This window comes from Otolemur garnettii, unplaced genomic scaffold (genome assembly GCF_000181295.1).
Source record: "Otolemur garnettii isolate 467f Iridium unplaced genomic scaffold, OtoGar3 scaffold00002, whole genome shotgun sequence".
NCBI classification, from domain to species: domain Eukaryota; kingdom Metazoa; phylum Chordata; class Mammalia; order Primates; family Galagidae; genus Otolemur; species Otolemur garnettii.
In genome coordinates this window covers 46,640,090-46,658,953 of record NW_003852397.1, presented here as the reverse complement: position 1 = coordinate 46,658,953, position 18,864 = coordinate 46,640,090, and the positions used below count along the sequence as shown (strand labels likewise).

Genomic DNA, 18,864 nt, shown 5'->3' with positions numbered 1-18,864 from the left:
AGACTGTACTATAAAGTTCACAAGTTACCTAATGTTAAAATGTGTCAGCTGAATTTTAAATCATGTAAAAGGCTAGAGGAAATCCAGTTGCTTGAGATGGAATATGTTAGACATACAAAGAAATATTGGAAAATCCATATCAGGGATAATGGTACCACTGTTTCCATTTGCTGTACTTTTAGCAAAACCTAATTACTCTGTTTACTTTTTTGATAGTATGACTGAGGCAGTATTTAGGGGACAAAGTCTTCATCAAGTCTCGGGGGTGAACTCAGTATTTCACCAATATTTACAATAGCGAATTTCATGAGTTACTTTTCTAAGAAAGCCTTCCATAGGACTCTCACTGAATGTAGAAGGGCTAGAATTCAAGGATTGCAGGATTCAAGGAATAAATTGTTTAAGTTTAGATTACTATAAATCTAAGTCTTCAAGCAGAAATTAGGGAATTATAATACTAAATTTACTTTACCTTTTAACACAGATTTTATAAGAACAACTCTGTTAGTTTAAAAAAAATGTATAGATGAAAATCACCCCATTGCACGCACTGTACATCCTCCTATCCAGACCCACAAGACCCCTAAATGTATAGTAGTGAAGTTTTAAAAAAGGACATCGGCTATATAGCTACACAGTTATTAGAATGGCAAAAATTCAAAATACAATACTAAGAAAAAAAAATACATCCTTCTGATAAAGATAAAGAGAGAACAAGAACTCTCATTCATTGCTGGTGGGAAAGCAAAGCAGAAGGCCATTTTGGTAAACAGCCCCGCAGTTTCTTATAAAGTAGATGGACAGGGACTAGGTGATCCAGAAATTCCACTCCTTGGTACTACGTAAAGATAAATCAAAACTTTTGTTTACTCTAAAACCTTAATGAAATGTTTATAGCAGCTTAATTTATACTTGCTCCAAACTGGAAACAAGCTAAATATCCTTTAACTGAATTACTAAATGAACTGTGGTACATCCACATAATGAAACACTACTTAGCAGAAAAAGGAATTAACTACTGTAACCTTCAACATGATGAATCTCAAGTAAATTATGCTAAATGAAATAGTCATCACACAAGGTCTGTACACTACATAATTTTATTGTATTGCAAAGTAGAAAAGGCAAAACTATAAAGGTGTCAGGGAAAGGGTTGGTTCCAAAGGAGTGTGAAAAAATTGGGGGAGGGGCTGTACTTCCTCTATATCTCCATTTTGGGACAGTTGCATCTTTGTATCTGCTTTTCAGAATCATAGAATTATACACTAAAAAGAGTGAATATACTCCATGTAAATTATACGTAATAAATTTGACTTAAAAGACTATTAACATGTTCGAGGGCATTCATCTTTCTACCTTAAAAAATATTGAGCACTTCCTAAGTGTAGACCAAAGACTTTAAAACAGCCTTTAGAGATTCTCTATTTAATTCCTTAAAATCTAGCTTATTCTTATACTGATTAGCCTAAAACCCTCCAGAAGCTTTCCATTTCAATCAGTACAAAATTTGAACTCCTGGCACTGACCAGTGTTTTTTTTTTTAACCTCTCTGATGTGTTTTTCCTTCTCCTCTCCCCAGAGTAAACTAGGATGAAACCACACTTACTCTTCTCTGTTCCATGATCTCATCATTCTCACTCCCATCTGCCCACTGAACTCGCAATTCTCTCTACCTACAGTGCTCATTTCTCTACATCTTCATAAGGCTGCTTCTTTTTCATTTTTGCTCTTGCTCAATTGTCCCTTCTTCATAAAGGACTGTGTCTCAATTACCAACTGAACTGCCATCTCTGCCCCACTTGCGCTTAATCTCTTTATCCTAATTTATTTATTCTTTTCTCTTATCACCATCTGAAGTAGTAAGTTAAAAAAACTCTTTATGAGTAATTGTGCCCTCCCCTTAGATATCTTCAGGCTTTAACCCCAAGGGTGGTTGTACTTAAAAGATGGGGCCTCCAGGGAAGTATTTGAGGTCAAATGAGATCATAAGGTCAGGGTTTGATGAAAGAAAGAAAGAAAGAAAAAAAGAAACAGAGTCAGAAGACTCACTCTGGTTCTTTCTCATGCAAATACACTGAGGAAAGGCTATGTGAACACAGAACAAGGCTGAGCCATCTGAAAGCCAGGAAGACAGCCCTCTTCAAAATTTGCCTGTGATCTTTTTTTTTTGGAGACAGTTTCACATTGTTGCCTGGGCTGGAGTGCCATGGCATCAGCCACAGTAACCTCAAATTCTTGGGCTCAAGTGATCCTCCTGCCCCGGCCTCCCAAGTAGCTGGGACTACAAGTGCCTACTATTGTTTTTTTTCTTCTATTTTTAGTAAAGACAGGGTCTCAGTCTTTCTCAGGCTGGTCTCAAACTCCTGAGCTCAAGCAATCCTCTTGCCTAGGCCTCCCAAAATGCTGGGGTTATAGGTGTGAGTCACCAAGCCTGGCACTTTGAGCTGACAAATACAATGAATTGATTGACTATTTCTCATTCTGGAATGTCAGCTACAAGAAGATTAAGGGGTATCACCCTTGTTGCCTAGAACAGAGCATAGGACATACAAACAAATAACTATATGTTCAATGAATGAATAAATGTAGAACAGCTTAGGGTATACAAGTAGCAATTACAGTACAGGATGGTCGATACCAAGATGACAGGAGCATGAAAGATGGGTCCCTGAAACAAGTAGGAAATCAAGAGACAGGATCCCCAAGATGTCCCAATATCACATATTTGTAAATGCTCAGTGGAAACTTAACTAACATAGGCTTTCTAAGCAAGCAAGGGCATTCGTAACTAGGGAAAACAGTCCTTTCCTATGAACGTCATGGTTTGCATTTAAAAAATCCCTTTAGGTTTTATCTTTGACAGATCTTATTTACAAAGCACTGAACAGAAAGACTTATGCGGGGCTCATAATGACATGAGAGGCACCCATGACCACTCAACAAACACTCCTTCTCATATTCTATGCAGTAGTTTAACTTCTGGTAGAAACTCAGGTTCATCCTCTTACACAGACAGAGCAAATTGCACATCACATTTTAGCCTGGCTGGTCTGTTTTGTAAAATGTACCAATTGGAGTATTAAAAATGAAAGCAATAAAGATTGGATTGACAGGCAGAGTTTACAGGAAATTCTATGGGGAAAACAGAGAGCAAAAACATAAAGAAACCAGCCAAGTAAACTGATACTAGCAAAAGGAACCCTTGGGGGAAAATTTAATGCATTTTTGTTCTATCTGCTCTAATCCTATCCATCAAACAAGAATTATATTTCATACTTACCAGCAAGTTCCAATACTGCCACTCAAGCCAGAGTCATTTAGAACGAAAAATGTACTGGAAAGAATGGACTCAGTGCACTGTCTTGATCCCCTAATTCTGGCGTTCTGAAATAAGCTCTTCTCAAGTCCAAACATAAACCAGATGAATTTACAGGAAAGCCTTGCTTAAACCTTGACAAGAGAGGCTACTATTGCATCTGAGGCTTAGAGGTCCCATATCTAAAGAAAACATACAAGGCCTGACTCCAAAGACAGAACTACAGAGTGTATCTCCCAATCTCTTAGCTTTCTCACAGTCCGTGCCATGTGCCCATCATAGCTTTGAAAACACTGTTACTTAGGCATCATATTTAAAAAAAAAAGTTGAAATTGAAATAAATGCTGCAAGCAGAGGTGTAATATTATTGTGGAATAGAAAAGAGAAAATTGGTAGGACTTTTTAGTCATAATAACCAAATAATGTAATTCTTAACATGTGGTACGTGGTTCTATGATTTTTGCATTTGGTAACATACAGATCATGCCCTGCAAATGCTGTTACAGAAAATGCAAATGAATTGTTTAACATGCTGCTCTCCTGGAAATAGTTTTGCTCTCTTAAGAGTTATTTCTCTGTCAAGGTTCACATAGCATTATATGTCCACTAGGGCCCTTTTTATACTTAACCCTTGCCCAGTGGTCCTACGCCACAGGTAATTTTGCCCCCCAGCAGATACTTGACAATATCTAGGGATACTTTTGTTTTTTACAGAGACAGAATATCACTATTTTGCCCAGGCTAGTCTCAGTCTCCTGAACTTGACCTCCCAAAGTGCTAGGAATATAGGCATGAGCCACATACCCATCTGGGAGACATTTCTGGTTGTCACAATTGCAGGAGGAGAGAGAGAGCTCCTGGCATCCAGTGGGGAAAGGTCTAAGATATCGCTAGTCATGCTACAATACATTAAATAATTCTCGTGATGAAAATTATCCAGGCCTAAAATGTCAGTCATGTTGGGCTTGAGAAACCTTACCTTAGGTCCATGAGCTAGTTACTCTGGGAGAAGTTCCTTTCACACAAAAGAAACACCAAGGTGGCTGAGAAGAGTTAACTTAATGCACTGTATAGAATTCCAAGCTGGCCTTTGAAAAACATTAAGGAACGCAAGGAATTACTTGGGTCTCTGGTATTAGAGGCACGTGCCCTCCAGAAGTGCAGAGAATGCAAGGCTAGGTCACTAATAGGACATTATTTTGCCTGCAGAAAAGTCATTTTCAGGGGATTTGGCAGTCAGTTGTAATGTGGTGAAATCTTATTTCACTGACAATAAAAATAACATGAATATATCAATAACCCTAGGGTAGAATGGTTTTTACTGTAGGAAAAACACGTAAAATCCTATTTGCACACTGAAATAAACAGCACTGGCTTGTGTTTCATGTCCACAGGCAATATTGTTAGAATTGGGGACCACAAATACGACCCTCAGGGTAATACAATAGTACAAGATTAATAAGTTATCGCTTATACCACGAATACGACCCTCAGGGTAATATAATAGTACAAGATTAATATGTTATCGCTTATTTTTTTTGTAATACCCACATATCCTTCATATCCGATTCCTTTCCTACTATAATAAGATAAGGCTTCTGTATCACTTCATATCAAATGCCCATATAAAACAGCAGGCAAACCAATGCTATAGGAAACATTCTTTTTCACATTTCCCTCAAGAACACATTTCATTTAAATAAAACTATCCAAAAAGCTCTTACATAGCAGCTGTCAGCTAAAAAGGGCACAAGAAATATGGGATTTTGAAGAGGGGAGGAATTATTTCCCACCTCCATCCTCATATTTGAAAGCAATGGAATTTCCTACTGGACTGCTAAAAAGGTAGTCAGTCAGTAGTAAAAGCAAATTACGGAGTTTTGCTGAATGGCTCCTGAAGAAGGATGAACATTTTGATTTCTATATGTACAACAATAAAACGTATGAGGGTCTTTATTTTCAGTTGTAACATACACACTTTTTACTCTAATCTTCAAAGCCTTAGACAGAAGTGACACTGAACTAATTTTTTTAATTAAGTCATTTGTACATAGATCATAAATACATTTATGCCATTATGGGATTCAATGTGTTGATTATTCGTACAAATTGGAGTGCTTACATCCTACTAAACAACATAGACTTCACCTCAATTACCCAATTACAGGATTAAGACATTGCGGGATCTAAATTTAGACCTGCCGTTTGATCCTGTAATTCCTCTTCTAGGTGTATATCCAAAGGACCAAAAGTCATTTGGCAATAAAGATATAAGCACCAGATTGGACACTGAACTAATTTTTTAAGATGATGATTTGAATAGATTCATTGCAATGAATGACAGAACTGAGTTTCTCCTGCCCCAGTGAAAACAGCCAGACACACCATCGTCTAGTTAAAAAAAATGTTTGTTCTTCATTAGCTAACAATCAAACTTTGGGAGTCTTCATTTCAGTTCCATGTTTCTGAATCCATGTGGAGGTTATAGATTTCATTGAGCTACTACTAGCTACAATGCAGATACATGTTTGCTAGGACGCCCTATGGCTTAGTTACAGGAGATCACAGGATCATAAAATATGTCCTTCAACTGGGATGTTGGAATCTTTCCAAGAGGAAAAGTTTATGTTAGTGTGCTATCAAGAAGTCTTCCAAATTACTCATTGGAACACAACAGCCTTTCCTCTGTTGTCCTAAGGAATTAATTTTCTATATTTTTCTTTTTAAAGCAAATATAAACAGGTAAACAGTAAAAAATTAGTTTCTCTCTTACACCTATTTCTCAGCAGTCCATCGGCCTTCTCCAGAGAGCTACTCTCACTTTCCTTTGTGTACTCTTTCAGAAATATTTTATGCATACCAAAGGGAATATATTACATAAATCTTGTAGTACCATGTGCTTCTATGGCAGTAATATTTACTTTCTATTTCATATTAGGATTATATACTTTCCCATTATCTTTCCTAGGATATAAAAATTTATTTTTTCAAATTTTATCACCAAAATGATTTTAAACAGTATGATAGATAACTAAAAAATGTGTGCTGAATTCAACAGCCTCGGCATTTAACAAAATTAACTGGATTGAAATAAGTTCTAACTGTATCTTTAGATGCCATTTTTTCTATGTAAAATGGGACCCAGCCTCTTCCCTGGAACAATAAATGTCTCTCTGTTGGGTTACTTATCTCTGAGTTAGGCTTGACTGCTAGATGAAATATAGAAATGTAAGTAGGGAATAACACACTTTCTTCCAGATAATCATGTTACATTTCTTGGTATCCTGAGTAATTTATCTTGATCAGCTTCCACACCTGTAAAAGGCTTATGCCAATGTTGACCAGAGTATGCTGAGAAAACTTTTGTGGTTGACATCTTACCTGCATATAAATTGCTGTTCTAATTGTGTTCTATTATTAGGATGCTACCATGTCAAATCACAAAAATAAAGATGAACAAAAGATTTTTAGAATAATCTCTGTGAAGAAATATTGAATGAGATATTTTAGCTACAAACTTTGATTTCTTCAAATTTCACTAAGTAAAATTTCTGTTTTCTTGCTACCAATAATACAATAGTCTAAGACTTACAAAATTCCAGTTTTAACCCAGGCCCTGAGAAACTTGTGGGAAGTTTGGCTGCTTTGGGTGAAACTAGAGCTTACTTTTAAGGAGAATCATGTTAAGGTGATCCATGAGGACAGATTGGGTTGACAGCTGGGAAAGCAAATTGTTTCCCTGGTGTGAACTCGCTAAAGCCAGACTGATGTCATCAGTCACTTTTCCTAATTCTGATTTGGCCTTTACAATATGGGTTAAATAGTCTCTAAAAATGAATATGATATGTTGCCTACTTTCATTCAATTAATTGTCCATCTAGGAAAAACATACGCTTGTCAATAACTACATGATTAAAAGACTAATTCTCAAATGTATCACGAGAGTCCTGGTTATAGCGCAATATTTACATTGATGATCACATCAGGTTCCTTTACTATTTACAAAGTCTTATGAAAATATACTAAGATTATCATCACTGTTTCACAGAGGAAGGAACTAAAGTATGCACAATTTGTCCACGGGCACACATCTAGAAGTAAACGAGAGTGTGGATGTGCATCTGGATAGGCTTATTCTGAAGTTTGTATGCTCTTTTCTTAATTAATTGTTTTTTAAAATTTTAGAATATTAGGGGTACACATGTTTTGTTTACATACTTTATTTTTGCACAGATTGACTCAAAGGTGTTAGTGTGCTCTTCATCTAGAGTGTGTGCACTGCACTCAAAACATGTAAACTTCCCATCCTCCCTTCTCACTCCCTGCAGCTTGATTTTCACAGAGATTTACTTCTCCATGTACATTGAAGGGTTGATCATTTAGTTACAATTTGGTATTGAGTACATGTGTTTGTTTCTCCATCCTTGTGATTTTTCACTTTGAAGAATGGTTACCAGTTCCATCCAGGTTGCCACAAAAGATAGTAGGTCACCGTTTATTTTCATGTGTATTACGCATATACCACATTTTATTAATCCATTCATGTGTTCATGGGCTGTTGCCATGTCTTTGCAATTGTGAGTTATGGTGCTATTAACATTCAAATGCAGGAATCCTTTCTATAAAATGACCTTTTCCCCTTTGTGTACATATTAGGAGTGGGATTGCTTGATCAAATGGTAGGTCTACTTTAAGTTCCTTAAAGTTTCTCCATACGACTTTCCATAGAGGTTGCACTAGTTTGCAGTCCTACAAACAGTGCATAAGAGTTTCTTTCTCTCAGTACTCACACCAGCATTTGTTGTTTTTGAACTTTTTTTTTTTTTATTTCTTATAGCATAACTGTGTACATTAATGCAATCATGGGGTACAGTGTGCTGTTTTCATATACATTTTGAAATACTCTCATCAAACTGTTAACATAACCTTCATGTTTTTGAACTTCTTAATATGAGCCATTCTCACTGGAGTTAGGTGGTATCTAATTGTGGTTTTATTTCCAATTCCCTAATGATTAGAGACACTGAGCACCCTTTTATGTGTTTTTTGGTCATTATCTTCACTTGAAAAGTTTTTGTTCATGTCTTTTGCCCACTTTTTAATGGGGTTTCCATGGGGTCATTTGGTTGTTTCATGTTGACTTGCTTGAATTCTTTGTAGATGCTGGTTATTAGTCCTTCATAAGATGTATACCATGCAAAAGCATTTACTTTCTCTCTCTTTTTTTTTTTTTTTTTGAGACAGAGCCTCAAGCTGTCCCCCTGGGTTGAGTGTCATAGCTTCACTGCTCACAACAATCTCCAACTCCTGGGCTCAAGCAAGTCTCCTGCCTCAGCCTCCCAAGTAGCTGGGACCACAGGCACCCGCCACAATGCCTGGCTATTTTTTGGTTGCAGCCATTATTGTTATTTGGCGGGCCTGGGCTGGATTCAAACCCGCCACCTTAGGTGTATGTGGCTGGCACCTTAGCCGCTTGAGCCACAGGCGCCGAGCCAGCATTTGCATTCTTAATCTTTGCTTATGTTGATTCTCTTATGACTAATTGTATAACTAGATTTGCTTAGAGTGATATCATGATATTCTTGAAATTAGAACAATCCTGTGAAAAGTGTATGGGGCTGGGGATTGGGTATCACCATGTCTGAACTCAGGAAGACAGAATTCCATGTGTAACAAGACGCAGGTGCAAAGTAGCACGGATGTTCTGAGAACTACAGATAGTACAGTTCAGTTGCAGAAACCAAACAATAAAGTCTTTTGTGTGTGTGTGTATGCCATTTGGGGAACTTTGAGTTTTATTTTATAGCCAGTAAAGTCTACTTAATACTTTAAACCACGTAGGTAGGTGATTTCCATGATTACATTTTGCTAAAAAATTTTTTCAAAACGTAATGTGAGATGGTTTGTAGTGAGGTTATGTTAAAGGCAAGTACAAAACAGCTGAGTAAAGATCAGGAATGGTGATTGAATAAACTCAACCAGTGGCAGGGAGGAAAGACTGGGTTGAAGATATATTTCTGATACAGATTGAACAAATCTTAATGATCAATTTGATTGTGAAGAATGTAGGAGAAGAAAAAGCCTAGAAATATGAAGTTCATAGCCTAAATTACTTTAGAGTGCCTTTTAAACAAAATGGACATAGTTAGATACGTGACTTTTTTTATTTGAATTTGTGTGGCTTTATTATGAAGTGTTGATGAGGACAGTGAACTTAGTGTGGGAAAAAGGCATCACAATACTTAGTAACCAGTTATAAAACAGATGATAGATCTCAATGCCAGTTATAGACTTGAACTTTGGAGGCTTCAACTCCTGAAAGCAAGAAGAATGGATGAGATCAACTAGAAAAGAGTGAGAAGAAACTAAATTCTGAGAACGATAAGTGAACATGTGTAAAAGGAGGATTCAGAAAAGACCAAGCAATAAAAGTGGTGAGCAAGAAGAAACAGCAAAGATTGACGCTGTGGGATCCAAGGGATAAGAAAGTTTCAGAAAGGTATAAATGGTGACAAAAAGAAAAGTCTAATGGGGCAGAGTTTCAAAATTGCCAGTTACAAGGAGGTCAGTTTGGACATCAGCAAGGACAATTACAGTGAATTGTAGACTAAAATTTCTACTTCAAAAGGCTAAATTCCATGAGAATCAGGGAAGACAGTTTGAATAGAAAACTGAAGATGTTTACCAGTGAGGAGAGGGTTAACAGTGTGGTTGCTGGAAGTGACCCTATTGGCAGGAGTAGAGTGTTAAGCTTCTCCCTACTCTGCAGGTAGCAAAGACTTGAGTGTATACATGCTCAGGCTGAAAGGAACATTCAGTAGAGAGGAAGGTATGAAAGAGAGCGACTTTGAAGGACCAGTGGTACCATTACCAGAAAGACAAGGAAATGAAGTCGGGGAAGATGATAGGCTTAATTTCAATGGAATGAAGTTCTTTTTTATATGAGATTGAGATTAGAGAATTAGAGAATTATTAGAGAATTATTAGAGAATGAGATTAGGTAATACAATAGTAGATAATGATCAAGATTTGGGCTTCTACCCTTATTCTACCCTTAGCTTCTTAACTAAAGTTTGTTTGTTTGTTTCTTTCTTCCTTTTTTTTTGGAGACAGAGCCTCAAGCTGTCGCCCTTGGTAGAGTAGCATGGCATCACAGCTCACAGTAACCTCCAACTCCTGGGCTCAGGGGAGTCTCCTGCCTCCGCCTCCCAGGTAGCTGGGACTACAGGCACCCACCCGCCACAATGCCTGGCTATTTTTTGGTTGCAGCCATCATTGTTGTTTGGCGGGCCAGGGCTGGATTCTAACCCTCCAGCTCAGGTGTATGTGCCTGGTGCCTTAGCCGCTTGAGCCACAGGCGCTGAGCCTAAAGTTTGTTTCTTGAGGAAAACATTGAGTGTTGTAAAATCTAAGTGAGTGGTAACAGAGGGTGAACCATCTTTACAGTTATTCAAATACTTCGAAGGATATAATGTTATGTTTTTAAAATAAGGAATAGATAAAGACATATCACATTTCAGGTGATTTAATGTTGATGGTTGTACCTGTAGCAATCTCAACATGGTCCAGAGATGGTAACTTGAAATGTGAAGTAGAAATCTTTGGGAGAAAGGAAAAATGGTCGTTGTGTGCTAGGCAGTCCTCACCACCATGAACAATTGCACCACCCAAAGTTCACCTTTGGCTGCTCAGATTAGAAGCTGAAACCTCAACAGTTTTTTTTCCCTTTAGGCTTGTAATGAATAAGGACAAGTACTTGGGAAATTATGTCTTTAGATCATTTTAAATTGTGCATCAGAGAATGTTGCATAACAAAGTATCACTGCCTAATATTCCACTTATCACATAAGAAGGTATCACTGCCTAATATTCCACTTCTATGTTTACAACTGACTTGATCATCTTTGTCTTAGTGAGTCTCATGACTCAGGCCTATTTGAAATTGAACAAGTCATCTTCCCCCCCACTTTATTTCCTTATATTTCTGCTAAAGGTATCACCAGTGCTTTCAGGATTAAAATTTCAGAGTCAATTTTATTTCTTTCTTCTGCCATCAAACATGAAATCCAGTCTGTCATGAAATGTCAGAGCTCAACTCCAGGCATCACTTGTTCAGAGAAGTTTTACCTAACCACTCACACAAGATCAAACTCTATAACACTGTGCACTTCACCACTGGGTGCTTATTTTCCATAACTAATGAAAAAGTGTTAATGTTGATTTCCATTGCTACCATGAAGGAGAGCAAAGACTGGGCCTGTCTTATTCACCAGTGCATCCTCAGTCCTTGAGAGAGTCCTGAACAGAGAATTGTTTGATGGATATATGTTTTTGATTCTGTGTACCTCGTCTGACATAATGATTTTTCTGTTCCACTCTGGTGTGGGAAGATGTCCAACACATTTATTTGTTTGTACTTCTTATTCCATAATAAGAGGTTAGTTACAATGCTACATACATTCTTTGGCCCTCAAATATAGTTGATCACTGGTTATAGGAAGAAACAGCCTGTTCCATTGAAAAAGCAACAGTTATTTTGGAATACACAAAGTTTATGGAAAGAGCAGACATAGCTGAGCAGTACTCTGGATGTTACAGATTTAGAAGGAGGTCCTACACACGTGGAAAAAATTATTATTCCAGCTGATAGAAGTTGCAGCTATGAGGAGCTATGCCCTTTACTCAGCTGATAGGAAGGAAAGTGGAGAAAAAGCGCAGATGCTTTTCTTTCTTACAAGAAAAATCTTATTCCTCAGCTATGAGCAACGTGAGGAACAGACTTTCGGAGGGGAAGACCATCATCTTCTGACCCTGAGGAAAGGCTAAATGGGACGATTCATTTTATAATACAAAATGAGAAATAACCAACAAAGGATTGCATAGTTTGCTGCAGAAGAAATGAGAAAGGTGGAAGGAGAGAAACCATTCTGGGCTGTGAGACACGCACGAGGAAACCTTAATGCTAGAGATTGCTTCAAGAAATATCACATTCAAAATGATTAGAAACCAAAACAAACAAAAACATTTGATCATTTTATGTGAACTAAAATACATGATAAAATCATCAAGTGAGTTCCGATTTATGTTTTTCTCTTCCACTGACCTCTCTCTTGCCCCAAATAAGTAAGAGCTGGAGAGTGTGCAGGTGGCAGAAAAATTGGTTGAAAATTAATGCCCAAGTGAATTGGTGCTTTAGGATGTCTCTCCTCATGGTTCCCTTCTCATTCACAGATCTCTACAACAAAGTCTTGCCCTTTCCCAATTAGACTGTTTTAAAAACTTACTTCCTACTTAGAGGATCTTCATGCCCCGATATATTCTTCATCATTTATATTGTGTCACTCTGTTGCCAAACACCCACTAAAGACTGTCCAGGTTTATCCCTTAGAATTCAAATGCTTAACACTTCCAGGTATGCACCAGCAAAACTTCCTACACTGACAAATCTTCTTCACAAGAAATTTTCACCCCAGTAAAACTAGTTGGCTTGTTAATCCTACAAACGTCACTTTTATTCACACCAGTCTACTTTCTCAAAAAGCACCTTGGCTGGGCATGATGACTCATGCTAATTCTAGTACTTTGGGAGGATCACTTGAGGCTGGGAGTTTGAGACCAGCCTGAGCATGAATGAAACTTTGTCTCTATAAAAAATAGAAAAATTAGCCAGGCATGGTGGTACATGTCTATATTTTCAGCTAAGAGGGAGGCTGAAGCAAGAGGATCACTTGAGCCCAGAAGTCTCAGGGAGCAGTGAGCTGTGATGACCCATTGCACTCTAGCATGGGGTATAGAATGAGACTCTATCTTGAAAAAACAAACCACCACCACCAACAACAACAAAAAAACAGGAGAAACTTGCCCTACGTCTATCCTTAATAAGTGATCTTTGATAATTGATGTCAATTCTCATTGCTTCCACACAGCTTTCTTTTTATCCTAGCTGGACAGATTCCAAGTTTGACTTAGTGTCAGAAGCTGGCATTTAACTCCCATCTCTACTGTCTGGATGACCTGATTTTCTTATCTGTAAAATAGGAATATTAATACTCACTCAAAAGAAATATCATTAGTAAATGAAAAACCCATATAAAGTATTTTCACAAGACATTTTAACTTTGTTTCAGAATCAACCAGTTTTTACGTACATTCTGGGGGCAACTGAGCAAAATTGCACATAATCTGGGTAAGAGATGATAGTTTGAAATTACTACTGGTTTCATTTTATGTGATAATGATATTGTCATCACATTACTAATGTCCCTATTTTTGAGGAGCTAATAATTTAGAAGAAAAGGATAAGGATGTCTAAATTTTACTTTGATATGATCAAACAAAAAATATCTAATCTAAGTTTTATGAATCATAAACAAGTCATGTCTGGGTCATTGCTTCATCTCTAATCCTTGATACAGAATCTTTGGCACAAGGTATTATTTTTTTTATAAGTGGGTATTGTGTGTGTGTGCACACTGATAAAATAGATAGGTGTATACAGATACCGGGTGGTCATAAAACTCGTGTGTAATTTATGGCCAATCTGTAAAAATACACACATCAATGTGCATGTATGCAAAGTATCACAAAATATTAACACTTGTTAAATCTAATTAGTATGCCTACAGGTATTAACTTAACTATTAACTCTGTTTTCCGGTGAATAAATTTTCAAAATGAATTTCTATTTATATTCACATATATTCATTTGACTTATAAAGTATGTGTCATTAAATGATAAATGTAAAACATTGTAAACAGTGTGTGTTTAATCGTTTAGTCTATTACAGTATTTATTTTCTGCCACTGTCACTTAGCCCATAATGCTTTTTTTTGCCTTTTGAGTTAAATATTTTATCTCCATCTATACAATGTGATTTTAGAGTACTTTATTCCCTATGTTTTTACTTTTTTTCTACCCCCCAAATGTATAGCTCCTTAGAAAAAAAAATGAATTCTTATTGGGTAAATGAAAGGTTATCATCAATTTTCACTCCTAAAAGGAAGTTTTTTCTTTAGTTCATCTACATTTTTTTAAGATTAATAGGAGGGTACATATGATTAGGTTACACTGTTTGCATTATTAAGGTAAAGTCTGCTTTGTAGTTGTGTCCTTCACCCAGGATCTGTGCCCTATCCCCACGCCTTGTTCCTGTTCGGTAGCAATGTGCTGAACCATCTCCAACCCCCCCTTCTTGAATTCAGTTGAGATTTCTCTCCTGTGAGCAAGTAGTTGTTGATCTAAAGTTTCAATTTAGTATTAAGTACATGTGATGCTTGTTTTTCCATTCCTATGATACTTTACTGAGGAGAGTGTCCTCTAAATGCATCCAGGTTGTTACAAAAGAGATGAAATTCCTAACTTTTTATTGGTGAATAGTGTTCCATGGTAGACACATACCACAGTTTATCAATCCATTCATGTGTTGAAGAGCACTTGGATTGTTTCCACATCTTTGTGATTATGAATTTGGCTGCTATAAACATTCAAGTGCAAATGTCTTTATAGTAAAATTACTTGTTTTTCCTTTGGATTGATGCTCAGTAGTGCGATTGAAGGATCAAATGGGAGGTGTACTTTAAGTTATCTGAGGACTTTCCATACTCTTTTCATAAAAGCTGTACTACTTAGCAACAGTGCAGGAGTGCTCCCTTCTCTCTGCACCCACACAGCTTCCATTGCTTTGGGATCTTGTGATGTGGGCTATTCTCTTTGGAGTTAGAGATCTCCAAGTGGTTTAAATGTGCATTTCTCTGATTAGTAGGGATAATATTCATTTTTTTCATGTGTCTGTTGGCCATTTGTCTGCTTTGAGAAAAGATTCTGTTCACATCTTTTACCTAGTTTTTACTGGGGTTGTTTGGTCTTTTTTTGTTGATTTGCTTGAGTTCTTTGTAGATTCTGGTTATTAGTCCCTTATCAGATTCATAGTATGAAAATATTTTCTCTCACTATGAAGATTGTCTCATTAGTAGCATGTCTTAGATTAAATGGAGAGTAGTTTTAATCAACAAAAGGACAAAAGACTAAACTCCTGCCCTAGTCTACCTCTGATGTTTAATTTTTAATGGAAGAGTAAACTATAAGCTTCTTGAGGGAAAAGATCTTGTCTCATACATTATGTTTTTTAGTGAGTAAAACATAGCAGCATGCCTGGAAGACTCACTGGATATTTGTTGAGTGACTGAATGGACAATTGCCTGAATGAATAACTATAAAAATAAGAGGTAATTACTTCAATGTTTTCAATATCGTATGATATTCATTAGCGCCCAGTGAACAAAGAGAAAATAGACTTTAATTCACTCTAACCCTTATACTAATTTTCAAGGAGGCCCTTCTTATGATTGATTCTTCAATGAGATGGAAAGAAAGACAACTGAAAGCCATAGAGAAACCCAAATTCTGAGGTTATGAAAATAAAGTGGGCAACCAATCAACAGATAATCAGTATAGATTGCAAGACAGCCAAAGCAGAAAGATTAGGAAGCAAGAAGAAAGTTTCAAGCAAAGGTATTCAGAAGTCACAGAATTTTAGAGAAGCCAGACCATGTAGTTTAACAATCTTATTTTCACAGAATGAGTTGTGAGCTCTATGACTTGTCTTATGTAAGAAGCTACCAATTTGAAGATGCTTATTAAAATACAGAATGAAGATACAATCACCTGAGTTACTAACTTGGCTTATGCCTATCATGATCTCCCTGATCACTAGAAGGAAAGAGTAAATGTATTATTAATGTAGAAAAAAACATGGGCACACACTAAAAATCATTGAAATATAAACTCTAGAACTATTAACAAGGCAGCATACTTGTCCTATAAACATATAGAAAATTCTCTCGGCCTAGTTTTATCTATATTCCAGGAAAAGATAGAGAGAGGGAGAAGTATTTCATGGGGGCAGAGCTTTGAGAGAATGGGACGCTGGACTTACTTATTGGAAGAAAAAATTATAATGATGAGAAATGTTTGGTTTAAAGTTTGTGTTCAAAGATGTAAAACAAAAGCATAACAGATTTGAAATTTTGTCTTTGGTACTGACTCCGAGGTCAAAGATCTCTTAGCAATTAAAATAAGAGAAAAATGTTATCTACTTACCCATTCTGTATGGCGGCTGTGGGGTCATAGGTCAGAGCCATGCCAGCCTGTACATAGGGGGTGGGGAGAGGGAAGAAAACAGATCTTAACTTTTTATTGTGGTGCCCCAAACATTTAGTACACACAAAGAGCTTTATCTTTACTTTCCACAATTTAAGTTTATTCTCTCCTATATATTTCTCCACTCTTACTGCCAAGACTAGCTTTTTTATTACCCACAAGGCAGAATCCACCAGTGAGTTGGGAGGATATATTCTATACCCAGACAAAACAAGAAACAATGCAGTTTAGATGATTTCCATTTTTACTTCATCAACCATCCACTGTCTAATCTGGTATCCTTATAATTTCTCTCTATTGTCAAGAACACCTACTGCACATCTCATGGCATGAAAAGAAGTAAGAATTATTTCTATAGTCAGGGTAAAAGTAAAAGCTACTTGTAATGCATTCAGCCTTATAGAAGAAATTGATCCTAGGCCTCAGGGGAGTATAGGTAATGTGTCACTGAGAGCTTGTCCCATAGCTGATACCTTGTTAGTACCTGTCCTACTAAGAGTCACAGAAAAGGGAGGTCATTTACATATCATTGGCATTCTAAGCCACATGGCTAATAAGGAGGTAATGTGTTTTGTTTCTAAGAATAAGATCACCTCTGAAAAACTACACTTCTATGACTGGCAGTAATATCAGGATGAATTGAAACTTCCGGATTGCTCTTTCTCAGCCTACCTTGCCCTTCATCTTCAGCATCATATTTGCTCCTCACAACAACCCTATGAAGTAGGCCCGAGAAATATTTTCTCTATTTTATAGATGAAGACACTGAAGCTTGGAAAGGTCAAGGGACTTGCTCAAGGTTGCACATTTGGAGGCAGAACCAGATTTCAACCCACGTCTTCCAGTGCTGGCTCCTTTCCATTCCTCTGTGTAACATCAGCCTAAGATTTAGAAGAGACCTGAGCAGCAACTCCAGCCCTATTGGGGGGAACTTTCTCTGTGGCTGTGTGGACACACCATCCTTGTCTGCCAGGACTGTCTGCACAGTTATCACTTATAAATAGGAACAAAATACAGAATGTAAATTAAAACTCCCCGGGTTATTGCTGGGCTGAATTGGTTTTGTTTTTTCAAATTTAAAAGCGAATTAGATTAACACGAATTTCGGGCTTTGATAGCATACTATACTTATATAAAACGTAATCACTGGGAGAATCTAGGTAAAAACTATACAAGACCTCCCTGTATATTTCTTTTGCAACTTCTTCTGAATTTCTAATTATTTCAAAATAAAAAAGGATTTCCCCTTTTTCTTTTCAGAAAATAGTGAGTAAGCTTTGAGGACTGTTAAAGAGGATAAGATAAACATTTTAAAGGAAGGTAAAAAAAAATAAAGCTTTCATGTTTGACTTTTTGCTTTTTACAGTGTGACTGAGGTGGTTTTTTGGTTGGGTTTGTTGAATTCCTTAGATTTAGCATACATCTGAAATTAAAATTCTCCAGCTTCCTAACCCAGAGCTGACATACAGTATGGCCTGCTATATTCGGGCTTAGATTGCATGCATGATTTTCCCTAAATAATAATTTTTAAATTATCATGAAGTTTGTTGTGAGGAACAAAAACACAGAACTAGATATGAATGGGATTAGTATAAAAGTAGCATACATAAGTTGAAATGGAGTTGGCAAACAAAATTGTGATGACCGTCAGAAGGTAACAAAGTTTCAGTGAGAATACATGTTTAATGATAACTGCGTGACCTCTTTAAACTTAAGGATCTCTCTCCAATATCTATTTGATATTAATAACTGTAAATGTTTAGGTTATATCAGGAGGAAATCATTATGGAAATATTGCTTACAGTATACACATTAGGATACATATTAAGGAACTATGCAACTGATAATATGACAAGCTGGGAGATTGGAAAATGAAAGAATAATAAAATGACAGAAGTAAAGAAAGATGTTTGTTTAGGACAAGCCACAAGATAGTGGTGTTGAAATGAACATTGATCCTCAGTCTAAATTCTTCCCAGGGACGGGGTCTGTGCCAGGGAACTGGCAGGAGACCCACCCTAGGCTGAGCACCCCCAAATGAAATCAAGGTCTAAACTGAAACCCCATGGCTGTATAGTACAGAGAGCAGTTGCAAAAAGCTGTCCATTTGGGGTGAGATTTCCCTTCTCGGAGCACCAGCCTTTTCTCCCTGAACATATCCAAGGTGCCACACAAGAAGCACAATGATAAAAAAGAGGATTTTATATTCAGTAGACAGATAGTTAGCTCCTGAGAGATTTAAGATGACAGTCAGATCTTCACCCTTCTACCTACCCCACATTGCTAAATCCTGGAGACTTATATGACGCCTTTCTTGTCAACCCGACATTGACTCATTTTTCCTGTGTTTATTTTACTCTAGTGCTCAGAGAGAGACCAATGCTATCTA

General features: G+C 37.0%; 1 protein-coding gene across 1 annotated transcript in view; it reads right to left on the bottom strand.

Annotated features, from left to right (window-relative positions):
• Positions 1-18,864, bottom strand: part of RBMS3 (RNA binding motif single stranded interacting protein 3) — a 570,468-nt gene that overhangs the window by 96,783 nt on the left and 454,821 nt on the right. The window contains exon 7 of the mRNA XM_023512729.1: positions 16,416-16,462. Coding sequence (XP_023368497.1) covers positions 16,416-16,462 — 47 coding nt within the window. The remainder of the gene's footprint in view (positions 1-16,415; positions 16,463-18,864) is intronic.